At 43.2% G+C, this 27,807-nt stretch overlaps 1 protein-coding gene across 1 annotated transcript; it reads right to left on the reverse strand.

The window, feature by feature from the left end:
• Positions 1-23,546: 23,546 nt before the first annotated feature.
• Positions 23,547-25,398, reverse strand: LOC133912622 (metacaspase-1-like). The gene is made up of 4 exons (XM_062355465.1): positions 24,381-25,398; positions 24,170-24,290; positions 23,875-24,069; positions 23,547-23,793 (listed from the first exon to the last, which is right to left on the reverse strand). The coding sequence occupies exons 1-4, from the start codon at positions 25,133-25,135 to the stop codon at positions 23,734-23,736; spliced, it is 1,131 nt and encodes a 376-aa protein (XP_062211449.1). The 5' UTR covers positions 25,136-25,398; the 3' UTR covers positions 23,547-23,733.
• Between the last annotated feature and the right edge of the window lie 2,409 nt (positions 25,399-27,807).

The raw sequence follows: 27,807 nt of genomic DNA on the forward strand, positions 1-27,807 counted from the left end.
CTTAGGTGGCCTTTGCTTCTGGGATAAAGTCAATTTCTGAATGAACTCAAATTCTTAGATTTTGCACATGATATCGACTTCCGAGTGGGAGGAGTTGGCTCTCTTGGTGGCAGTGGTGGTGACTTCCAAGCGGGGGAGTTGGCTCTCTTGGTGGTGGTGGTGGTGGTGACTTTCGAGGGGGGGGGGAGTTGGCTCTCTTGGTGGTGGTGGTAGCAACTTCTGAGGGGGGAGTTGGCTCTCTTGGTGGCAGTGGTGGCGAGTTCCGTGGGGGAGGAGTTGGAGATCTTTTTGGTGACGGTGGTGGTGGCGGCGACTGTGGTGGGTTCGACTCCACATTAGACGACTCATCTGTTTTGTCTTGAAACACTATCTAGCGCTTGTGCTATAGAAGAAAACCACCTATGTTTGATTTAAGCCTCCTGGAACCCATCTCTCTATAGTAATTCATGTCAATCTTACGATACGGCCTTCGTACAAAGTCCATGTGGACCTTGACATATCCTTGCGATATTGGGAGATTGTTGAAGAGAGCCCCCTCCACGCATTGGTCAACCTGCCCCATTAGCCACCATGGTGGTAATGCTCAAGGTGGGCACGAAAAGCTTGCACACTTTGTTTCTGTGATGTCGTCCACAGGGTAACATGCCAATTCTTCTTCTGGAGACCCCGCGGATGCGCAACTGCTCTGACGACCACCAGGGCTCAAAAACATTATCTTCGGCTTGCTGCTGCATGTTTCCTTGCTAAAGTGCTTCTTTGATTTTGGCGTCTATCATTTGTCGCTCTTGTATAAGTCATTGTCATACTAAAGCCAACACATCTGCCAATTCTAATTTGGTTCTCTTCTGACTCCTGTAACTTTCGATGTCTTGTGGGAATTCCTCTTTCCAAGGTACCACACCCTTGCATCTGGTGCGGCCTCGGTGCTCCTTGGTTCATAGTGCCAAAGTTAGCTGATCTTTCTCCCTTTCTGGCCTGAAAGAACCTTGGGAAGACTGGGCATGAGCATCTACAATTCTTTGAGTTACTTCCTATTCTTTGTCGCTTTTGAACGTTAGGTTGCCCTCTATCAACAAAGTCACCCCTGTCACAAATAGATAGTGCTTCGCTCATTCAATCCAGTCGGCCATCACAGGAGTGATACCACTGCGGGTTACTTGTTCTTCCATCTCTTCCCATTCGTCGTATTTCTTCACATACCCACGTGAGCCAGTTTTGTGAGGGTATAAGTTCTTTTGGGAGATAGTCTTGTTTGCGTCACTTAGCTATTGTGCTTCCTCTGACAGTCTGTACTTTATGAAATCATTCCAAAATAGTTTCACCATCGGATAATCCTCCCATTTTAGTGTCTAGCCCTTCAAGTAATAATTTCTCCAAAGCTTACCCTTGAAAGTTCTGAACACGATGCCCATTGTTGATATGGCATAACTCTTCGCTTTGAGCATGTTGCATCCTTCAAGGTTTCAAACTTCGCTACCAACTTTCCCCACATAAGTTCCTTGATGTTATTAGGAACCACCCACTTGCCATCTCATCTGCCTCTCTAACTTCTATATGTGACTGCAACATGGTCCCTCACGAGACACCCGATTGTTGCCTTGAACGACCCCAGAACAACTTTAGATCTTATGGACTCCCCGACTGAATTGATCTCCCTGATGACGAAATGTCCCTCGGACATCCTACTGAGACCTCGTCCACTCCTCTCTTCTTCAAATGTCTCACCCTCTGGAGCTTCAGCATTAGGAATGATCTCACCCTCCGGAGCATCATCTACGACCGTGCCAAATATATATGTACTCATATTATGACATCTTAACTAAAATACATGTAAAATTCACTAAATATATAAAATTTCTAAAACATGAAATTCTAATCACATGAAGCCTTGAATTACATAAAGTTGTAAATACATAAAAGTTCTAAAATACATGTTATGATTTACATGCCAAATATATATTCATATTATGACATCTTAACGGAAATATATGTACAATTCACTAAATACTTGAAAAATTCTAAAAAACATGAAATTCTAATTACATGAAGCCCTGAATTACATGAAATTGTAAATACATAAAATTTATAAATACATGTTATGATTTACATGCCAAATATATATTTATATTATAAAATCTTAACTAAAATACATGTATAATTCACTAAATACATGAAAAAATAAATGAGGTAACTCAAACACACTACTACTACACTTCTGCATGGTCCTTCCTTGCGAAATACCACAATTGGACAAAATAGCTAGGAAAACTATTAGGCAATTATATCAATGAAATAATGAGAAATTTAAAAGAAATAAAGGTTCCAAAAATTAGGTTACAATATTTCATATTTATTATTAAAGTAGCATGGCATCACATATTTATTATTAAACATGATCTTACATGAAAGTGATAGCATTTCACAAGCACATGCATCTTTCATTATGTTTAAAACATCAAAAGAACAGAAAGCCACTAATGTAAGTAAAATTGCTCTCATAGGGTATTTAACAATTGGCCCTACGACTGTCATAGTCCTACTCCCTAATTGTCATATCAAATACAGCATTGATTAGCCAAATTTTCTAAGTTCTTAGCTAGTAATTAGAACCTGTGCAGAATTCTCAAGTTTAACAAGTAGCCCACTAAAGTGCGAACAACAAATGTTCCTTGGTGCGAACAAGTCACCGAACATGTAACATTACTGCTCAGAGTAGAGAAAGGGAGAGAGAGGTGTGAAAACAAAATACTCACAATGTTATGCACTCAAATGAGTCAATAATCAAGGCTAGGCACGGCAAGGGACTAATGTAAGTAAAATTTCTATCATAAGGTCTATAACAATTGGCCCTAGGATCGTCATAGTCCTACTCTCTAATTGTCCTATTAAATACATTATTGACTGGGCAAATTTTCTAAGTTCTCAGCTACTAATTAAAACCTAGGTAGAATTCTCAAGTTTTAAAGCATCACCATGGACAATGCTACTGTGCCGAGTGAGAGAGAGCACAAAATCTGAACGAAAGGATGCAAAACAAGTCCAAAAATGCCCAATCTCAGCAGCACTTGTTTTGAATAAAAAATGCCCAATCTCATAAATTCTATTCATCATCGAGCATCACCACACATCACTACAATCATCTACCAACAAAGTGGGAGGAGATAGACGGGGAGGAGTGGGTGGTGAACCTCGACAGAGATGGGGACGGGGCAGCGCCCTCAAGGACGAAGGTGACAAGGACGGGGCAGCAGCCTAAAGGACGAAGGCGACACGGATAGGGTGGTAGCCTCGGGGATGACGGCGATGGGTATGGGGTGGCGGCCTCGGGGACAAAGGTGATGGGGACACGGTGGTGGCCTTGAGGATGACGGTGATAGGGACAGGGCGACAGCCTCAGGGACGAAGGTGACAGGGACGACAATGATGGGGATAGGGCAGCAGCCTCAAGGACGAAGGCGACGGGGATGGGGCAGCAGCCTCAGGGATGGTAGATGGAGGGGGACGGGGATGGCAGGGAGATGGGGATGGGTAGACGACCTCAAGGATGGCGGGGAGAAGGCGGCGGTGACGTCGGGAGAAGAGCACAAAGGAGGTGGTTGACTGGAGTAAGCGAGTATGCGGCTAAGTGCTGGCTATATATAGATAAAGCATCAATGCCGGTTCTGAGTAGCAACAGCACTGATACATGTACCAGTGCCAGTTACTACTTAGAACCAGCACTGATAATAAAGAATACAGAAAACAATAATTGTTCTATTGTTAATAAAAAAAAAGTAAGCTTCTTAGTTAATAAATGCCTTAAATATAAATTAAAGCATATTATTACTCTATACATGCCCTTGATATAAATTAAAGCATATTCTTACATCATCCATGCATGTCCTCGATACAAATTAAAGCTTATCCTAAATTTATATAAATTTTATCAAATACATGAAAGCTCCTTTATTAAACGATTAATGCTTCATTATGGTCGTGGCGTATGTATGCAGCTTCCTCAGTGTCATAAATGAGAGGCAGTTCGACATTGTCGTAGTCTTCTTCGTCGAGAACATTCTCAATACCGACAATCTTTCTTTTTCCTTCAAGAACCATGTAACTTGTGCAACATCCTTGGCAAGCATGAATGGTTCTACTTTTTGAGGTCCACGATAGTCATACTGTACTTGTTGACCTTGACTCCGACTGGGGGTCTGACCCATTGGCACCGAAATAGAGGGACCATTAACTCATCAAATTCAAGCTCCCAAATCTCCTCTATAAATCCATATCCCTATTCTCAATGTGGTCATAGGTATTAATACAGACACCGCTATTTTGGTTAGTGCTCATAGGCATTAATACAAACATCGCTATTTTGGTTAGTGCTCTTGCTGTCTTGTGCTCTCCTATAAAATATATAGCCGTTAATCTTGTATGCTTGGAATGTGCAAATCGTAGTTGACGAGCCATTAGCTAGTAGTTCCAACAGAGCATCGTCGGTAGCCTTACCCATCATGTGTTTACATAACCAATTACCAAAATTATCTCGATGCTCTTTTGCGATCTAATCCTCTGACTTCCTTGGATTTGTAGAGTGCAGCATGCTCACGCGCATATTGATATATGGGCCCACTACAATTGATACTGCAGAACTGTGAAATGTGCTTGAGTGAATGAAACACGATCTTTGATATGGATTAAAGTATCACCTATCGTCCCTTTCCCCTTTAGCCTCCCCTCATAGCGAGATATAGGCATATCAATCATGTTCAGTTTCATGTAGACAATGCAAAACTCAATGACCTCCTCCGTAGTCCACTCTTGGGTAATGTAACCTTCTGAGCAACCTCAGTTATTAACATTTTTCTTCAGTACCCCCATGAACCTTTTGAAGGATACATCTGATGCAGAAACACGATGCCAAGGCTCTTTATCTCACCCATAATGTGAACAATTAGACGGGGCATTATATCAAAAAACAAATAGAGGAAAAATAGTATTAAACTAACATATAGTATGGACCACGTCTTTCTACAGATTTGTTAGATTGTTCGGATCAATGACCTTTTGTGAAATTGCCTTGAAGAACAAACACAACTTTATGATTAGGTCTCGGACATTATCCAGTAGAATACCTCTAATTACAACTGGAAGTATCTGCGTCATCATCATGTGACAACCATGAGACTTCATGTCAACTAATTTCTTATCTTTCATGTTTACTAAGCTCTTAATGTTAGAAGAGTAACCAGTTAGAACTTTGACATCATGCAAATAACTACACAGGCTGGTCTTCTCTTCCTTGCTTATAGTGTAGCAAGTTGTGGTAAGTTCCTTTCTACCGTTGTCTAATTGTATGTAATGTAGGTCCTTCATAAGGTTCATTTCTTCCAGGTCCAACCGTGCATTTATTTTATCTTTTGTTTTGCCAGATATGTTTAGTAAGGTACCAATCAAGCTATCAAACACATTCTTCTCCACATGCATGCCATCGATTGCGTGTCTTATCATAAGATACTTTCAATAAGGCAACAACCAAAATATTGATATCTTTTTCCACATAGGAGCACGTTGCCTAGCTAGGATTTTTGTACTGTTTGGTCCCTTTCTAAGTACAACTCTAAGTGTTTTAACCATCTTAAATACTTATTCTCCAGTGTAAATCTTCAGAGCTTATGAGGCTCCACTGTCCTATCAAAATCTCATTCATTCTTGCAGTATGGAGGACTAAGGAACCTACGGTGACCCATGAAGATCATTTTCTAACTACTTGTTAGACACTGCACCACTTTTTTCTCCAAGCACTGAACACATCCATTATACCCTTTTACAATATGCCCTGATTGGTTACCAATAGCAGGCCAATCACAGATCGTTATGAACAGCATTGCGCGTAGGGTGAAATTCTCATGTCTGTACTCATTTCATACCCGTACGCCATCTTTCCACAGTATAAGAAAATCTTCAACCAATGGTTTGAGGTACATATCGATAACATTGCCTGGTTGATTCAGCCCACTAATCAACACAGGCATCATAAGGTATTTTCGCTTCATACACATCCAAGGTGAAAGGTTATAGATATATAGAGTCATGGGCCAAGTGCTATAAGTACTTCTCATATTGTTGAAAGGATTCATCCCACCCGCACTCAATCTGAACCTTATATTCCTCACTTCATTTCTGAATTCTTTGTATTTTGTATCAAATATCCTCCATTACATGTCATCAACAAGGTGTCTAAGCATTTCATCTCTCTTGTACTGTTTGGCATGCCATCGCATCAACTCGGCATTCGTTTTATTAGCAAACAATCACTTCAAACGGGGGATTATATGGAAATACCAAACCACCTTAACAGGGGATATTTTCTTCTTTCTCTTCAGCCCCACGCCATCTCTCTTGATATCATCAACGTTGCAATTGTACCATGGTGCATTGCAAATGCGACACACTTCTAACTCTACATCCTCACCGTGAAACAACATGCAATCGTTTCCACATGCATGTATTTTCTCTACTTTCAATCCCAACGGACAAACAATCTGCTTGGTATGGTACGTATTTTCGGGCAACACATTCCACTTTGGAAGAAATTCCCTCAAGAATTCTAACAATTCATTGAAGCCCTTATCGGCCCAACCATTGCTAGCCTTCATTTACATCAGTGTTAGCACCACATGAAACTTGTTATACTCATCTTTACAGTTTGAGTAAACTGGTGTTTTAGAGTCATTTACCATGTGTTGGAACTTTTTATGTTTTCTTTCACTGGTAAAGTCCCCCTCCCCATCGTGCAATATTTGTTCTATGTCGTTTTCATTGTTGCCAACAGAAGTATCGCCTCCATCTTCTTGAAAAAGTATCTGTGAATATCGACATATCAAAATCTTCATTAACTGTCATATCGTTGCCTCCATCTTCTTTGATTGTTGGTTGTCCTTCATGCACATCTTCAAGTTCATCGTGCTTAATCCAACGGGTATAGCTAGCCTTGAAACCCTTATGAATCAAGTGTGCACGAACCTGCTCTATGTTTGAAAACTACTTCTTGTTTTTGCAATCAACCCATACAACTTATAATCATTAAATATTTCAAAATTTAGAACAAATCTTTGAATTACATCGCATCTTGATTGATCCCTATTTGAGGGTTCATCTCCTTCCAGTACTTGGGCCGAGTCGGAGGACCTGCCTTCTAATGGTCATCGTGTACAATTGCGAACTGTGAGTGGATGTGGCATCCCTACAACATAATATTCTATCAATTGTGTTAAATTCGCTATGTTGATTAATAAATAGAGAAAATCTATTAGATTAATATTTAAATTCAAGACTTTAAAAATATACACAATCCACATACTAGAAAATTAGAGCAAGATTTTGAGGGCAATTGCAAATATCTCCTTGGTTTTTTTATTTTATGTAAGGATGCCACTCAAATAACAGTTCTAATGGTATTTTTGTAATTTTTAATGGTAAATTTGCACTAACGGTTCAAGTAGTGGCAAATTTACAAGTTCCCCTATATTTTAATGTACGCACCCACATCTATTTACATATGATTCTAATCTACTCTTAAATCATCTACAATGACAAAATTACGATCTTCCTCTAAATTTTAGCTCAATTGGAGCTCTTGCTCCTTCCAAAATTCAACACTAAGAAACAATCACCTAAATTCAAACTTAGAGCAATCTAGCAACTAAATCCAATTAAGAATTATATATATATATATATATATATATATAATAGTGACAAAATTGCAACTTTTTCCTAAATTAGATCTCAGTTGAATCTCAAAATTTATTACCATAGAATAAGCATCAACCATCAACTCTACAGCAATCTACTAAGTAAATCTATCTAAAATTTAAATTTAAATCATCTTACTAACCTTAGAGCACCTTGATTCCTCTAAATTTTGAATGCTTCACCTGAACTGACGGCAAAAATAGCGGTCCGCGCTGTTCTGTGTGGGCTCGCGATGGTTCTGTTCTAGTCGAGCTTGGGGAGAAGGTGGGCTTTTATACTGTAGCAAACATCAGTGTCGGTTGGTAGATAGAACCAGCATTGATAGTCCGTTTCAGTATTGGTTCTTAGTGGCTCTATCATTGTTCGTGCACCGAAGATTAAGAACTGGCATTGATACATTCAGTTGTGATTACTGTTTAACCTGCACTAATGAGATGAAACTTATGACTACTTCTGTAGTAGTAAGATTCGGCTAGGTTTTGGATGGTAGCCACATGAGCGTTAAAGTTACATAAAAAATACGTCTATGACACATGGGGATAGTGCTAAGAAACTATGGCAGTGAACCAAATGGCTGCGTAAGGAGCTGTGGCGCGAGTAAAGCAACCTTAGTCATCTAGCTGCATTCCTACTTTGATGTTTACCATGCTACATTTCGCTGACACGCCGAAGGCGTTTCACGCAATCCGGATCCATTTGATAACGGTGTAAGTGAGCATTATTAACCAGACCAGAGTATACATCAATACATGTTGCACTGATTGAAGCAGCAACAAGCTGACCGAGTTGCACACCACGGTAAATCAAATCGAGCCCCGAATTAGCAGTAGATATTCGACAAGCATATAAATCAAAGGAGAAATGGCTTCCGGTAGATGTCAAACCACTCGGAAGAGCACAGTTGAGGCTCCTGCATGGAGTCCAGAGAAGAGTTGTCAGTGTTGGAGTTAGTATCTGCATGTTTATTTTCGTTTTGCATGTAGTTAGTATATTTTTTAGACTGGTGTGGCTTAGCAGAAAGAGCGTGCATGACATGAAGAGGTCCGACGTGCCGTGCGAGATGACAGATGTTGCCGTGTGAAGCGGTGCTGCATGCCAGAGCAATAGTGGAGCCAACAATCTGCATGAATTAGTCTCTGAGTCAGGTGGTGTCGCAGGCCGATAGATTTGGCTGGGTAATTATCTAGTGGTTCCATGCATGAGCTAGTACTTACTTAGTACATGCATGTCATTAGCTAGTGAAGTAGTTGCACACGTTTTGGATATGAGCTTAGGAAGCGGATAAGGCGATGGCCCCTTGACCGTGTTAGCTGTGTGCGCGTGTGTTCTATTTAAAACATTGTAATCAATTTCTTCATTACGGCAATAGAGAAAGAAAAGATGTTGGCAGTGTGAAACAGCACGTCACCAAACTAAGAGCCTCTCCATTGTTCTTGTGTGCGCCTCTCCATTGTTCTTGTGTGCGTTGTGTGAATCAACCAACGGAGCAGCTAGGTGAGCGATTCACCTCTTACATTTGGTATTCAGAGTGAGGTTATGACGAAGACGATGCCTCACGATGATGACTTGCCAAGCAGAGCCATTGTGAGCAGTGGTGTGGGCAACTCGATGATGATGGCGACAACGGGGAGGCTCCCGTACCGATGCTAACAAGGTTGAACTACACGGCATGGGCGATGAGGATGAAGTACCTCTTGTGAACCAACAGCGCATGGGGTGTCGTTGTTCATGAGAAGGTGTTCGAGGGCATCCATGAGAGCAAGGACCAGCTGGCACAACTGGAAAATGGAATTTCCTAGACAACCATAAACTGACAGGTAAAAGCCAAAACGTCAAAAATGATTTCCCTGTCGGTCAAGCGTCCGGAAAAAAACAGCTAGAGCTAGGCCGATAGGGAAATAAAATTTGCTCATCGGTTGGCTGTTAGATATCATTTCTCTAACGGGAATTTCTGACGGTTAGCTCATAGGGAAATTTGCATGTGTTAGGTTTACAGACTTCATTTCTGACAGCAAAGAACTGTCAGAAATAGTTTCTGTTGGCCTGTGCCATCACAGAAAAAACTTACGTTATGTCGGTTTTACCACCTATATTTTCTATCATGGGTCGGCCAACAAGGATATGAATATACCTTGTCAACTTCATAGCTGCCAGAGTAAACTTATCTATTTACTAACAGGCATAGCCATCAAGGAAAGTAAACTTCATTCAACAATTAGTTCACATTTAATTTCTAAAAATCATATTTCAATCATACAGAAAAAAAATTCAATGTGCATGCCACACACATAGAGACTGATTCAAATGACCGTTGACTCAACCAGACCACATCAATCATTACTAGCATACGAACATGGCATCCATATATATTTTGGCATCACTGGAATGTATTCAGTACATCAGTCACATGCATTTCCAAAAAGAGCAGCCCACAAAAGCCATAAACTTTCAGCGCCACCATTGTACTAGCTAGAGATTAGCAAATGGAGTTCATATCACTACAGTCTCCTACCTACCAACCTAGTAAGCATATACACATGTACAACACTTCAAATGATCAAAATACCAGCTGCATTGTGTTTTCAAAGTGAACAAGCACTGGCAGATGCATGGTTTCCATTTTCACTCTAGAGGTTGCTGGAATCATGATTGTTGTTGTTGATGTTTGTGCCGCTAAGGTCCTTGCCTTTGTTGGCATCATCATTGATGCCATAAGTGGACTCAGAGCCAACATGAGATGAACCAGTTACCTACATGTGATAAATACTATTATATTTTCATACAGGTAGAATCAATGAACTTTGCAAAATCTGAGAGCTAGAATCCAAGAACTTTGCAACTAATGTGACAAGTATAATGGGATCTACATGTGCATTGAAGATGTAAGAAAATTTCAGCATTCACTAATTATTGTAGTAGGACAAGATCATCTCAATAGGACAATAGAGCGTATGAAATTTACATTATGTACAGATTGCAGCATTTGAGGTGCAAAGTGAGTAAAGCAGTTCCAATTTAGTCTCCAAAAAATCGATGAATGCAGCAGTAGAAAAGTTTTGTTTTTCAGGGGCTCTCACACACACATTTACAAGAAACAACATCTCTAAAGCAAAATTCATGATTAAAATTTATCCACCAACCTAATGCTCCAAACAGCAAGATAAGCAAAAAATTTTACCATGAGATCTGAACCAATGCAAATTAAGCCTAGTAGCTATGCAAAAATCAACTTGAGGCCACTTCCTCACTACTGCACTGCATGCTGCCACTCTGATACCAAAAGTATCAGTTTTCTAGTTGGAGTGGTTGTTGGAATAAGAGCATATCATGCTATGATTTATAACGGGTTATATACAAAAGAGTGGAATAGTAATCAAGGGCACATATACTCACAATTGCTTGGGAAGCTGATAGACGTAGCGCTTGCTATGGTATTTCCTTCCCATGCCCCGATAAAGTCCCTGCAAGTATAGTAAAAGCATATATAATTCAGAACTTGTTTAGATATTCATTGGTTGTAAAAAACTTAACATGAATTCACATGTATCAATAGCAACTCTATAGTAACTTGGGTCTACTGCAGTGGGCTTGTATTTTCACGGTTCTCTCGTTGTAGCCTCGCATTTTCACAGCATAGACGTGCATTTTCTCGAGCCATGCTTTGCAAAGACACTCAATTCGATTGCTGCACATTTTTTTCCTTCGCAGCTGCCCTGACAATAACCACCCTAACACCACCATTCTCTATGGCTAAACGCCCATGTGGTGTGCCACCCGACACATCATACAATACCTACCCATTCAACTTACTCTTGCTCCTGCTCTTGCTCTTCCATTTCCTCATTCTCTTCATCTTCTTCTGGATGTGCAACCGTCCTAAAATCAGCAGTGTAGTCATTCTACAAACAATGTCGATTCATCAAGTAGAGTGGATACATGTACAAAAGACATCTTCAAAAGTAGAGCATGCATACCATGCGCTTTTGTGCTTTGCAACTCACTATTGGACCACTACAACCATTGTTATCCACATTTTTTATGCCAGATTTCATCACTACATATGTGTTAAGTGGGGTTTCCTTCTCTGGTCCAAATGTAGCTCCCTACAAAGATAAAAACAGTTGAATGAGCCAAAAAAAACAGAACTTGTTGTGTTTAATTGTGCCTGGATTAAAATAAAGAATGTACACATGCATACCAGAACTTGTTGTGTCTCTGTGAATGGTCCAGATCCTCCACGATTTTGAGTAGGATCTTCAAAACTCAAGCAAGATTCCTACCCCCTCTTTCATTTTATCTTGAAGTCATTAGAGCAGCAATAACGACAAAGATAGGGCCACACCTCATCATTGCACCACTTCAACTGGCTATCCAACTATTGTTCATACTCAAGCTCTATTGGATAGGATAGTGTATCATCGAGTTTTTGGTTTCGCTTCTTATAATACTCCTTTACAAATTCCACACGAGCTTGATACATCATGTCCCTCACCCTTTTTCTTCAAATAGTTTTCCAAAACATGGTCTACCTCTTGCTAATCATCATCCTTTACCTCAAACAAGCGTTGCATGTATAGGAGACAAACCAGTTATTATATCTCTCTAGTGAATCAATTTAAAGCACTAGCAAAGTACATGTACAAAATTCAGAAAGCACACGATCTCCACTTGTCACTCCCAACTCACTCCCATTCAAAAAATAATCAGCTCAATCCTGAGCTGGACACTTCCTAAGGACTACGCCATCCCCATCCTTGTCCTCAACCAAACCTAGGTATTCTCTCTTGAGAATGACCCCAAGCTGAGTAGTGTATTTGTATGAGGGCTTGAAGTTGACATAACTAAATTGCATGTACACAAATATATATGATGTAAGGATGATAGAAAATGTAAGTAGCTTCATTCTCTCAGGGCAATACTAAGAATAATTATTGGTTGCTTTGAGTTGTTCAACAATGGAAGCTAACTGTAAGCATCAAGTAATAATATGAACACTACATATAATCATATTGCAATCCTTGTACTCACATGTCACCATTTGGTTCAAGGGCCACCTTGACACCTCACAGAGGCAGTACTAATTTTGTTTGAAACCCTGGCTTCCTTCCTCTTTGTTGAGGTGGCTCTACTTGGGAAGGAGCGGCAACTATGGTCCTTTGAGAAGCCTCCTCAAAAGTGGTTGTACCATGAGAAGCAGTCCTTTGGGAGGCACTCCTATGGGCGGCACGATTGTTGCGGGTGTGACGAACGCCACGGGCCATCTGCATTGGGACAACGTGTTAGATCCATTTTACAACAAAATAGTATAATGTAGTACCATTATATAAAATGCATGGCATTAGGTAGAATCAAAATAATACAGCAGGCAATAAAAAAATTCAGAACAGCAGGTGCAGATTTAATAATAAAACAAGTTTCATGAGTACATTAGAACCCAGGCATCAGAAATAGCATTACAACACATTGCATTTTCTAGGACCTTAAGCCTAGACATTGGAAAGAACAAATTTAAACAAAAAACATTAGTAAACAATTCAGTTTCATGACTACAGATTCAGAAATCATTTGGATCATAAGTCCCTTCATCCTCTTCATACATTGCTTCATCCTCTTCCTCTATACTTTCATCCTCTTCCTCAATAGCTTCTTCATCATCTTCCTCATCCTCAGCAGCTTGTTTCTCTATTGTTTCCAAGTCTTTTGGGTCAGTAATCTCATCCGAGACTAGTGAGGTTATAGAGTCCAAGGCATCCCCTAAATCAATAACAAAGGTGCCATCCAATCCATTCTCTTGATAGACATCTTCTGTTGGCCCTTCCAGAAGGATGGACTCATTATTGCTGCCATTTAGAGGTACATATCCATGTGGAGCAACTTGGTACACAACCCACCATGAAGATAGATCCTTATTCTTACACGGGTAAGCCAGATAGTAAACTTGAGTAACTTGACTAGCCATCACAAATGGGTCAAAATTTGATAATCTTGATGTATGCTTAATCTCTACCAAGCCTAGATCTTTAGTGCGCCTCAATCCATTGGGAGTTGGATCAAACCAGCGGCAATAAAATAAAACCAACTCTAGTTTCATACTACATTCCCACACAATTTTTATGATATTTTCTGTGACACCATAAAACTCAAGAGCGTTGCCGCTTTCATCATACTAAGTTACACAAACACCACTATTGACGGTTGTTAAACCTAGTCTTCCACTCTCATATTTCACTGAACGAAATCTATATCCATTGACATCATAACACCCATAGGAGCTAACTCAAGTGCAGAAACCATAAGACATTTGGCACAGAGCATTGTGAATGCTTTTCATGCACTGAAAACAATGCAATTTCTGTGTTAAGTTTTTGCTTTTTTTTCATAGTTCAACAAACTAGTACTATGAAGTGGATAAGAATATTACTTGGCTTCTGAACCAATCAAAAAAATTTGGCCCAAGCTTTACGCCATAGCCATTTTCCAACCATTTAACCTTAAATCACGAAGTTGTTGTTATGTGGGATCAAGCTAGCTCTTCCACTGCTCTTTATCAAATTTTCTACATGAACAAAATTATTGTTATGCCTATATGTAAATATACTCAAGTAAAATTAATGTGTTCATGTTATTTGTAGAACATACGTGAAGAAATCATCCATCTCAGGTATGTTAGTCAATATGTATAGGAAAACAGCCTTGTACTCCTCTTTTGAGAACTCATGGGTACCCCTTAGCCGATGCATCGACCCAGGAATTTAAAAATTTCAAGGTCACATGTACATTGAAATGTAGATGCACCATCATCATATCGAGGCATCTTGTTTTTAATAGAAGGGCATTGGATTTAAAATACAAATATAGATGACTTGTAGCCTCTTCAACTAGAAATACCTCAACCATGCCAGCCTCAACACGTGCCTTCTTTCTTACTTTCTTCTTAAGTTTTTGGATACACCTACGAAGTGAGAGCAACATATTACAAATAGCTAACTTATGGATAGCGGACATTAATGTTATACAACATATTTTCAAATTTACCTCTCATATGGATAATTCCAACGGGCTAGGACAGGCCCTCCTAATCGTGCCTCATAAGGTAGATGCATGATCATATGTTGCATAGGATTAAAGAAACCAGGAGGAAATATCTTCTCTAATCTGCAAAGAAGCACTACAACATTCTCTTCTAGAGAGCGGACGACATCAAGCTCTTTGGCGATAGAAGAAACTTAGTTCAACCAAACAACGCCATATATTCTCTGTCAAAAATCCACGGAACGCAACAAGAAGCAATTGTTCCATAAAGATGTGATAGTCACAACTTTTTAGGCCAAAAATCTTCTTTTGCAACAGGTTAACACCACGCCTTATATTGGCTGCATATGCACCAGGAAACTTCAAATCTTGGAACCATTGAAGGATGGTTGCCTTGTCATTTTTGTTGATGCAGAAGGGAGCTCTTGGCTTGTCCCACTTCCCATTATTCTTTTGCACCAAATAGAGTGAAGGACGTTTACAAATCGTAGCTAAATCTAGCCAAACTTTCACATTATCTTTGCTCTTATCAGGTATGTCGAAGCATGTGTTCCATACAACTTCGCCTATATTCTTTTCATTGTGCATCACATCAATATTGTGTGGGAGCAGCAACTTATAGAAGTATGAAAGCTGCATAAAGCAAAGTACATGTGTCCAATTGTGCAATTTACCAAAATTTCTATATCACCTGCAAATTTGTTCACTTGGGCTTGGACTTCCTCCCCGGTTAAGCACCTAGGTGGCTCATCAAACACCTTTGTGTTCTTACGAAATGCATTAGCTTGTTTTCCAAATTCATGATCTTTAGGTAGAGAGTGACTATGACAATCAAACCAGCAAGCCTTACGACCATGACGGAGTTGGAAACCTCAGCAACCATATCCACATGGGCATGACACTTTACCATGTGTGCTCCATCCAGCAAAGTCTCCATAAGCAATGAAGTCATGTACTGACCAAAGGTAAATTGCCCTCCCACAGTTTTTGAAATTAATCGACTAAGGGCTGCATTAGAATGTTCAATTTTTTCCCAAGATGCTCAGGATCAGGAATAACAAGGGAGAGGAAAATGTACTTAGGCCTTAAGACTGTGCCAAGGGGTAGATTTAATGGGGTCACAAACACTAGCTAACATGAGTAAGGAGCAGCACTCAAGTTGAATTGTGTGAAACCATCAGTTGCTATAGAAAGTCGCACATTTCTCCGATCACTTGCAAAGTCCAGAAAGTCCTTATCAAATTTCTGCCAAGCTTCTCCATCACAAGGGTGCACCATCTTACCACACGTTGAGGGACTATGTGATAGCATTAGCTTGGCTGTCTCCTCGTGTGCATACAACCTCTGAAGCCTATCTGTGATGGGAAGATAACGCAAAACTTAGCGTGGAACTTTATTCCAGCCTTCCTCATACCAATTGGCATTACAAAAGTCACATTTTTCATTATTCTCATTATCTTTGTAGAACATACAATTGTTATAACAATCATCAATTTTCACATACGACATACCAAGACCCTCTAATAGTTTCTTCGAGTGGTGGAAGTCATTTAGCAACTTAGAATATGGAGGAATGAGTTCATGTATTATCTCTAAGATATCGTCATATTGTGCAATCAACATGTTGTATCGTGACTTTACTACAAGCGAGCGAGCAACAACAGACAAGCATTAGTGTGTTGTTTTCTCATGCACCAATTCGTCTGCACTAGCGACCATACTATAGAATGCTTGGGCATATGCCGTAGGTTCATCATCTATCGTAGGTGGATGGTCCCCACCTAGATCAACCAGCATTTGATCCATCTGGTTAGTCTCACCAAAACTCTCTCCGTTTGCTGCAATGTCACATTCATCATGCCTAGCAATCCTCTCACCATGCTCTGTCCATGTTTCACAACCTTCCCTAAAACCATGCTTACACAAGTCCAACTCTGCAATATTCTTTTTGTCTAAAGTAGTTCCAACACATGGCACAAGGACATCCGGAAATGAAAATGCATGATTCAAGAATTGAGTGGTTTGATCAATCCATTCATTAGAGGGAGCTTTACCACGCTGCCAACCATTATACATTCATGTGTGGTGTGACATGTTAACTAGTTTTGTGATTCAAAGATGAATATATTAGTTATCACATATTTTATGTTGCATTATTTTCGGTAACAGAACAAACACTCCAAGTTCATATAGCCATTAAAGTGAGTGATTAAGTAATTACAATGATTGAATACTGAAGCACAAAAAAAAACAAAAAAAATCAAGGACGCTCCAACATCACAAGCAGCCATTTCAAGCATAGAGCAACACCATTAAAAAATGATCAGAAAGTAAGAAGAGGTTTACCTTGAGTCACAAGTGAAATCACTGGTCCTGAAATATTCTTGACTTCGATGAAAGCTCACTGCAGACTTGTCCTTCAGTCCCAAATCTTCACCTTCATCAAAAGCTCACTGCACCTCTCAAGACTTGTCCTTCAGCCCCAAATCTTCACCTCAATACAACAAGGGTAGGAGATCAGAACTTCAAATTGAAAAGAATAAAATATAGGAGTACACATGCAGAGGTCTGGTCCAAAACTACCAACAACATGGCAAATCTGGTCCTAAGAACCAACAAAACAAATTACAGCAAGAAGAAACCAACGTAGGCCAGCTAGGGTTCAGAGAAATTGGGGGGTTTGCATATGCAGCACAAACAAAGTTAAAAATAAATATATCAAAGAGGCATCTCAGTTGTATATCACAAATAGCTAGTACAAATCAGAGCCTAAGCTAATACAAGAGTAACTTTAGTGCCCCTGAAATGTGCAGGTGAACAACAAAAAAATCTTAAGTTCCGGACATGTTCTGAGAGGCAGTAAAACAAGGAGATTAGAACTAACCCAACAAGATTTATCCCCAGACCTGAGGTTAGAAAAAATACCTCCTTATCGTACTGATCGATGTCTCTTCCCCGGCCACGACCTGAGATCTGCGCAATAAGAGTGGATCTAGGAGCATCTCGCTGTGGTCGTGAGCAAGGCCGACGTCAGGGAGCAAGATGCGGTGGCCGGGCGAGCGTAGCGGTGCGTGGCTGGAGGTGCCGGGCTGCGGGGCTGGCGGGCGGCGTGCCAACCGTGCTGCGGGGAGGCACAACGTGGAGCAGCAGGCCTGGTGCGTGATGTGGTGGTGCATGGCTGGAGGTGCTCAACAACGGGGTGGGCGGGCGGCCGTGCGAGCAAGAGGGCGAGTGGCCATGCTGGGGGAGACGTAGCGTGGAGGGGCAGGGCCAGCGGACGGGGGGCGTGCGGCCATGCAATCGTGAGGCAGAGGCGGCCGGCCCTCGACTCAGCCCGAAGGGCTTGGGACTTGGGGATTTTTACAGGAAGCCTGTGGGTCCCACTAAATAGTAAAAACAGAAAATATTGACGCGGCAATGAGCCAAACTCAGCGCGCCAAAAAAAATGTGGCGCGGTTGCTGAATGTGGTTTATTTTTGGCACGTGGAGCCTCCGGATTGCTCTATCTTTAGAGTCTCACCACGGCTAAGGGCCAAGAGGATTTCACTTCTAGCAACAACCGCAGGACACCAGATAGCCTTGCCTCCAAAGCCTCACCACGACTAAGGGCCAAGGGGGTTGTTGACTGCCTTCCTCGGCCTAGCCATCAATTTCACCTCCATCAATCGCCGCTAGGCTTCGGATGGCCTTGCCTCCTTAGCCTCGCCATAGCTAAGGGCTGAGGGAGTCGCGAACTGCCTTTCTTGGCCTAGCCATCGATTTCACCTCTTGCAACCGCCGTAGGGAACCAAATGGCCCTGCCTCCAAAGACTCGCCATGGTTAAGGGTCGAGGGGGTCGTGGACTGTCTCTCGGCCTAGCCATCGATTTCACCTCCAACAAACGCGGCTAGGCTCTAGAGCCTCCCCATGTCTAAGGGACGAGGGGGTCACGAACTGTTCCCTTGGCCTAGCCATCGGTTTCACCTCCGGCAACCATCATAGGGTGCTGGATGGCCCCGCCTCTGGAACCTCACCACTTCTAAGGGACGAGGGGGTCATGGATTGCCTTCCTCGGCCTAGCCATCGGTTTTACCTCCGGCAAACCACCGTTGAGCTCTAGATTGCCCTACCTTCAGAGCCTCATCCCAGCTAAGGGCCAAAGGAGTAACGGGCTGCCTCCCTCGGCCTAGCTATCAGCTTCACCTCCTCCAAGTGTCGCCGGGCTCCGAATAGATTGCTTTGAGGAAGAAATCTGGAACAAATTTAGAGAGGAGTCTGTGACGGCATCGGATAGAAGAATGTTCATATCATGCTGAAACCTAGTGGTGGCCAGGGCTGAGGGGATCGCAAACTTCTTCCCACGGCCTTAATCATCGACTTTGCCTTCATCAATTGTCACGAGGCTCCGAAACTACCTAGCCTCCGTCAAAAAGCTTGTCTCATGGCCCCACTATCGGCTACACCTCCTCTGCCAGGAACGACGAGGTCACTATCCCCCACCAAAGGCATTGGGGTCCAAACCCTCCGCACATCGATGACACCTACCTTGGTTGCATTGAGGCGTAAACCTGTGTAAGACTTCACCACTCTAGTCGCCCCTAAAGCACAAAAAAACTACAATCGCACTCTTCGACCGCTAATAACTGCTGCATGAAAGGGGGCCGGGGAAGGTAAGGCGCCTAGAGCTTAGGTACATGTTGGAACCGATGTCCCGAACCAGGAGAACCTTCGCTTCTAGAAAAAGCTGAAGGCTTCTGGGTGTGACACGTGTTTAGAGGTAAATAGTCTCGATCGATTCATCCCATCTCAGGTACAGTATGGCCCTATTAGCCCGTACTCAACCACTCCACGCTATGGTTTACAGTTTCACACCCTCACCTGCTACATTCCCGGTATATTCGAGGACATTATGGTACAATCAAGTATATTTACATAATTACAACTCTGCCCTGGGCAGTTAAGTGGGCCTGGACATTCAAATGGGGTTTTCGGCCAATCCCATGGCTGCGCTGAAGGCTCCTCTTCAGCTTCCAGCTGGAGGTTCACCACGAGCTTCGCTCCTGCCCTTCGGTGCCACGAGTCAATCTTCGGCCTCTGGCCAAAGATACGTTAGTACCTTCCCACACTTTGGTCAGCAGGACTGCCGGTCGACCTTCGGCTGCCAACCGAAGGCCTGTTGTCACCTTCGCCGATGCGGGTGGCAGGAACCGCGGGCATGCCTCCGAGCTTCGACCGAAGGCTCGTCCTAGCCTTTGCCCGCACGGATGAAGGATATGGGCCAACCTTCGGGCTTTGACCAAAGGCACGTCATGATCTTCGCCTTCATTCCCTGAAACATCCTTGCAACACCCATGAGTGTTTAGCCACCGATAGACTTCGACTTGCCCTACGAAGGGGGAGGGCTAGAGATCATCCCCAACAGTACACACACAAAAAAAACATGTCTGGCTGCATGCCCGGAGGATCACCATACACTTTGGTCAGAGAAAAAAATAAGAAGAAACATTAAGCGGACCCAAGGACTTAGTTATATTAATAAATTTCACATCCAAAAGATGCTTACATGCCTTCCCAAGTTCCTTGTATCTGGACTACTTGGGACCAAAAGCACTGACCAAAGATGGGGAAGAAAACTATAAGCCCTAACAGCAGTGCATGAAGCAGTGTATGCAATAGCTAGCCCCTGCGCTATTAGAGAATGAGGATGAGGACAAAGAGGACTCCTCCACGGCCTTCTCTCTCTCCTCCTTGGCCTTCTTCTCTGCCTGGGTTGCCTCCTTCTTCGCTTCTGCCTTCTCTTCCTCATTGATATCCTTCTCTAAAAGATCCCAATTGACCTCCTCTTCATCATTAGAGATATCGATAATCTCGATTGGAGCGACCAATCGGATTGGAGGTCAAGATGGAATGGCGGGGGGTGGCTCTCTCTGCAAGGATGGAAGCACGATGGTGGTCGGCTCCATCCTTGCAAATATGGCCGCGGGACCGCTCGTCCCAAGAGGCACCACTGCAGATGGAACTAGCGTTGGCGCAAGAGGTGACCCTGCCTCAGTCAAGCCTGTCGAAATCATTGACATCACCAACGATGAGGACGAGGAGGACGCTATGATCAAGCCAAAGAAGAATCTCTCTCTTACACGGCAATGAAGGATCAACTGGGTTGACCCCAGCTTTTATAGTCGAGCCAATCATTTGCGTACACCTAGGGAAGGAAACGGAGCTGCCTTGCCAAATTATTATCCTAAGGGGTCGTGGCCACATCCCAGTCAATTTCGCGCGCACACAGCAACTCCCTACGATAGCACCCTAGTTTTTTGCATACACATCTCGTCGCATTTATTAGTTGAATCCCTTTCGACACATGCAAGGGCAACCAGCAAAAGATCCCAGGAGAATCCGTGCATTACCCCGTCAGACGCACTAACGTTACCACACGTCATTAAGCGCTTATGCCAAAAAACAGGAAGAATATCTTGCCTTTGCATGCGATCTCCATTATGACGGTTCAAATAGTGAAAAGGCTCGTCATCAGAGAAGCTGAAGAGCTTGCTCTGACCGCCGTAGGGCTTCAAACAGTCTTCAGCTCTAAAACATTTACGCCTCCAGCCTCAGCATGGGCTCTGAAGTTGATTATCTCCGTTCAAACCTCGATGGCATTCGGCTCCAATGCCTCTACACCTCCGGTCTTAGCATGGGCTTCAGAGCGCATTACCTCCGCTCGAACCTCGACGGCCTTCAACTCTAACGCCTTTATGCCTCCGGCCTCAGCACAGGCTCCGGAGCGCATTGCCTCCGCTCGAACCTTAACTGTCTTTGGCTCTAACGCCTCTACACCTCTGGCCTTGGCATGGGCTCCAAAGAGCATCGACTCTGCTCGAACCTCAATGACCTTTAGCACCAATACCTCTACGCCTCTAGCCTTAGCAAGGGCTTCGTAGCACATCACCTCCATTCGAACATTGACGGCCTTTGGCTCCAACGTCTACCACGACTCCAACTCTTGTCATTAGACTCTGGACCACACAGTTTCCTCTCGTTATGCCATCTCCATCTGGCTTCATCACCATCGCTTACAATCATTACCGAGAGGCTCTTCAATGACTAGAAGTTGTATTAGAATATCTTGACTATGAGGCTAGGCTAAAGATAGTTTCTTCTACATCTGCTCTCCCCTCCACACCTCAGGGCCACCAGATGAGGGTTACTATTGGGGGAAATATCCCAGCCCATAGATAATACTAAAGGGATGAAGTCAAAAGCTTCTCTGGAGTTCTTGGGCTCTGGACTCCCTACAGAAACTAAGCCTTTTGGAGGCCGAAACCCCTCCAGCCACCGCCTCTCAAGACAGAGGGAGAAGCTGGCCTCCGGAAGGAACATCAGCAAAAGGAGAACACCAAAGGCAACTGGCTTGGTACGAAGTGACTGGCAATTAATGCCAGTGCAAGTGGTGGTCACCTTGACATCCCAGCATAAGTGGGAGCTAGACTGATACCTTGGACAGTGCGGCACCATAATAGACGACCAGCTGAGTACCACGCCCTTAGGGCCGATTGGACTATTGTATTGCCATAGTAGATAATATCCTCTGATCAGGGATAAATGCATCGTACCTAGGCCCATGTTGTGCGATTCGACCAGCCCTAGGCCCTTGTGGTATAATTATAGTTTGTATCGCTATCTCTGTAAGGGCATGCTTGCACATTTACACCATAAACGACACTATAAATATGGACCCATAGCCATCAAGTCAAGAGACCAATCTTTTTTACAAACAACACATTTTTGGTCCTTCCTCTCTACTTCTTTTCCAAGCTTGAGTCTCCTCTCTAGAAGAGACTCCAGTTGTACTTTGTTCGTGGAAGACATCTTCTATTTCGCTAAAAATTATTGTGAGCGAAGTTCCATCCGTGATGTCTATAATATGAAGGCTCGAGAGTTTGGGGACAATTTTGATAATTTAGTGCTAGAAGCCTGTAGGAAGTGTAGGTGTGCGCAACCTTTTTCAGAGGCAAAGCTCCTAATCCCTAAGGAGGAGCATGTTGAAGAGGACAGGTCAGATGCGCTTGACGTGTTTGTCGAAGTTTCATCCTCTAAGTCCCTTCGCTCCAAGGGTTGGTCCGACAAGAAAATGGACCCCCGAAGCTTCCTTTAATGCTAGGCATGGCTTTGCCTTCTAACTGGAGTGCATCTATAGATATATGGAGATGGTTTCTTGTGATCCTTCGGGATCTTCGGCCAATCCCCCGACTCCTTTGTAATCTTGTAGCATTATTTGTTGTAATAACGTGTTGGCAATTTTCTGTGTGACGTGTCCCACTCGATTACTCAGAGCGGGGTGTTTGATTTCGAAGGCCCTTTTTGCCACCCCCTGGTGCCAGCCTTCACGACCATTATTTTTGTTTGGCTCAGTTTTTACTCGAGGTGGCTCCCTAGATCCCAGCTACCTGGGAACCTTGAGATGGTCACCCTTTGGAGCCCATATGCTCACCCGACTTCTCTGGTGGTGAGCCCATATGTGAGCGCTGACTCTCTGTTAATATGAGCTGAGTCCTTAGACGTTGACCCTTTGGAGCCCTTAGGCTTGCCTGATTTTCTGCGTCGAGCCCATATGTGGACGACGACCATCCGTTAATATGGACAAGTTCTTAGACATAAGCCCTTCAGATACTTAGACTCGCTTGATTTTATGAGATGTTGAGCCCATATGTGGACGATGACTCCGTTAATATGGCATTGTCCTTAGACGCTGGCCCTTTGGGGCCCTTAGGCTCATCTGATTTTCTGAGGTGTCAGCCCATACGTGAATGATGATCCTCTGTTAATATGAGCAAATCCTTAGAATGATGATTCTCTATTAATACGAGCAAGTCCTTAGATATCGGCCCTTCGAGTTCTTTAGACTCACCCCATTTTCTGAGGTGTCATCACATAAACTCGTTCGTATATGCTGTAGAATTAATATTGTCGATGTGTCACATGCTCAATCACAAGAGAAACGGCTTCTTGTAGATGTCGAACGGTTCCGAAGAGCACAGCTGGGGCTCCTGCAAGACCAACCCAAGACAAGCGAGGATCAGCGTTGGCAGTGCACGTTTCCCTCTGCGATTTCTGACCTGATCAATTACCTGCGCGCAGCTGAAGGTGATGACCCGGCGGAAGAAGGCGCCGATAGGACCGGGGATGCCGAACTCCCCGCCGTTGTCGCGGATCGTCGCCCGCATTGCCGTCAGCAGGCGGCCGTAGGTGGTGCCCGGCTCGGACTCCACCGCCTTGATGAAGCTGTACGTCATGGCGCCGGTCGAGGCGGAGCCCGAGAACGCCTGCGTGCACGGATCCAGAAAGGCAAATGAGCTGGGCAAATCTTTTCTGAAAATTCTGGTGGTGTGGTGGCCAGCCGGGTGGAGCTCCGAGCTCACTGACCGTGGTGTCCTGCGAGGTTTGGCTGTCGCCGCAGCCGCTGATCGAGATCGCGAGGCCGCCGTTGGTGCACTTGGGCTCGCCGGACGGGCGGCTGTGGTTCTCCCACTGCCAGTATCCGGTCCTTCAAAAGACGAGCAATTACACTCAGTCAAGTTTGTGATCGATCCAAATGGCTCAAACAGGGCTATGTATGGTGTTGATCCGTACGTACCTGGATATGCGACAGAGGTAGGGGAGGTCGAGGATGGTTCCGCTGTGACAGGTGTCGACGATGGCGTGCAGCTTGACGCCCCAGCAGAGCGACCGGACGATGATCGCGTTGATCTCGTCGTCGAGGATGACGCCGCGGTCCTGGAAGTCGAGCGGGCAGAGCGCCTCGTCGTAACCGTCGACCTCGTCGCCGTTGTTGTCCAGCTTCTGCACGCCGTGGCCGGAGAAGTGGAACACCAGCGAGTCGCCGGAGGTGGTGCCGTCCACGAGCCACCGCATCGCATGCAAGAGGTTAACCCGCGTCGGCACCCTGAACGGGTCCTTGTCGTCCTCTGTGAGGACGAGGATGCAGTCGCTGGGGAAGCCGAACCTCTGGCGGAGCAGGTAGGCCATGCAGTTGACGTCGTTGACGGTGCCCTTGAGCTCGTACTGGCTGCCGGCGTAGCTGATCCCCACGAGGAGCGCGCGCTTCTTGCAGCCGCGGACGCGCGGATAGCTGGCCGGCAGCTGGAACGCCGCCCCGCCGGGCCGCAGCGATGGCGAGGACGAGGGCGGCGGCGACACGATGGCGCTGATGAGACCCTTGATGAACCCGATGGCGGCGTGGTGCAGGCCGTGCGGGCGGCGCTCGACGTACGTGACGGCGTGGCAGAGCGCGCACCGCACGGAGCGCGAGCCCGGGGCTACGGACAGGTACGCGCCGCAGCGGCCGCACCACGTTGTCGTGCTCGCGCGCGGCGGCCTCGAGCTCGCCATGCCAGCCAACCGCAGGTTGCTGTGTCGCTCGCCGCGCGCCTTCCCCGCTGACGGCTCGGCTTCCTTGAATGGACAACGTATCGATGTACACGTGGGGCGGCAGCGGAAGAAGTAGGTCTCTCGTAGTACCTAGGTGAGGAACATTCTTCTTCTTCCTCTTCTTTATCATGTAAATGAGGTGAGTGAGCAATGTTCTACTAGATGGATTGCATGGCATGGAATTGCGTTGGAGTCCGGAGAAAGCGTTATGCGTTGTGGCTAGGAAGATGTTGATGTTCCTCCTTTTTGGGTTCGGCCATGGCTGCTTTATTCCCAGACGAGAAGCGTTCTGTTTTACGCTTTATTCGACGTGTGGGTAAGGCAGAATAGGATTCACATTCTAGTCTAGAAGGATGCATCTTGTCGAGGCTTTTGTGAGGTGGAAGAACTAAAGAAAGAAAGAAAAATGCATTGGGGTCATCACCCCGAGGTCGATCAAATTTAACTTAAATAAATTTCACAAAACTATAATTATTTATATTATTATAACACAAACTATAATTTTTGAAATATATTTAAGATAATATAACTTTTTAGCTTGATTCCACTCATCAATCACACATGTATCATATGGTCTGATCCCACCTATCAATTACACATGTGTCAAAAAGGTTTAGTTTCTTATTATTAAAGGTCGAAGTAGTTATAGTTTTGTAAAATAAATTTTAAAAATTATAGTTATGTGTTACAATAGTATAAATAGTTATAGTTTTAAAATTTTAGTCAATTAACTTTATAACAGTTAAACAGATTGGATCTGTATCTAGTTTAGGCCCTATTTATTTCTCCGATTTTGGATCGTAGATTGTGGATTGTAAAACTTCACTTTAAATGGATTATGGATTGTGTCATAATCTAGTTATATATTTATAGAATCCACTCCAAAATCTAACCGTTTATTTGCATAATCATAATCTAGAGGCAAACAAACAGAATCTAGATAGGCTATCGTGGGGCAATTCTTCCTACAATTTTTAGGCATGACAAATAAAGAAGTGGAGGAGGTGGGGAGAAAAAAAAAAGCTCCTACTTGGTGGCCACGAGTAAAGGTTATCAAATGGACCAGGCTAAATGGTCCTGTATGAGGCATGATCATTTTGGCCTGATCCAGTATGACATGGTACGATAGCTAATGGTCGGGTTGGCACGGCACGATGGCCTGGGCTATGTTTAGGTTGGAGCCACGGCACATCAGACCGACACAGTACAACCCATTTAAGTTTTTTATTTTTTTAATATTTTATATAATGTATTTAGATCTAATATTATATAGGATATGTGATGCAATGATAGTGTGCTTGACTCCCAATTGAAAGGTCATGTGTTCGAGTCCTAGTGAGTATGAGTTTTTGTGATTTTTTCTAATTTTTCATCGGCTGATGGACTGACGGGCCAAAAAAGGCTATCGAGCCTACCGTGTTGCTGGCTGGCACGACACGATCCGATCTTAAGTGGGTCGTACCTAGACTAGAGCCGCGGCACATGAGCAGGCACAGCACAACCTATTTAGCTAACGGGTCTAACTGGACCATGCCTAAATAGACCAATGTTGTGCTAGGTCAGGCCGCCCATTTGGCCACCTCTAGCCATGAGTCAAGGGGGCTCGGTCAGGGCCCATGCTTATGTAGTTCCTCTTTAGTATCGTCAGCTATTTCTTGATTATAACTTAAAAAACTATAAGTTACCATTTGTTAGGAATACCAATTACAACCGCACGTTCAAAAGTACATAATTACAATACGTGAAGCTAAAGAGTTACAATTTTATATATTTATATATATATATATATATAACCACCGGAGTTACATTTTAGATTATACTATGATTATAACCGTGTTCCTTATGTTATACATCATTAGATAAGAAATTCATTAGGAGTTACGTTCATTCATAACAGAATTGCAACTTACTTTTTTTATATCTGCTTGTAACTCCTTGTCTCATAGATTATAACTCTACTATTTTTTTAATTGTAACAGGATGACACAACAGTAACTAGAGTTGAGCCTAGACATATAATATACATATAATTATATATATACTTAGTAGAATATAAAAACTAAATAACTTAAGAGCTAATTGGTATACCAACTCATTTTATCTACTTATATATCTTTCCAATATTATGTCTTTTTAAAAAAACACATTTCATGTATTAGATGTCATAATCTATAGTTTACTACACGTGGCTATTATGAATGCATGTAATGAAGCTTTTTTGCTTACCAAACTTTATCAATTTTAAAGTGTTTGTTCTTAATTATGATGTATATTATATTGCTCTACTCTTTATTGATCTGAGCTCTAATTATTTTTTATATAGATATTTTTTAGTAACTTCTATGGTAGACCAAGATCAACTAGAAAAAAGAATATAGAGATGTTGAATAGATAGATATCATCATTTATTATAGGAAAGATCCTACATTGTTACTATGAGCGAATTTGTGTATAAATAAGAAAAAAATGGTTTAGGCCTGTCAGGGGATGATCCCTGATAATGAATCTAGGGTGTACCGAACAACGGGCGTGTTGATCGGCGTTTTTTGTGGTTGGATCAAAAGAATGCCAAAACACGAGGATTATCTACGTTCAAGCCTCTCGTGGGATAATAGCCCTATATCATATGTATT

The sequence above is a fragment of the Phragmites australis genome, chromosome 3 (genome assembly GCF_958298935.1).
Source record: "Phragmites australis chromosome 3, lpPhrAust1.1, whole genome shotgun sequence".
NCBI classification, from domain to species: domain Eukaryota; kingdom Viridiplantae; phylum Streptophyta; class Magnoliopsida; order Poales; family Poaceae; genus Phragmites; species Phragmites australis.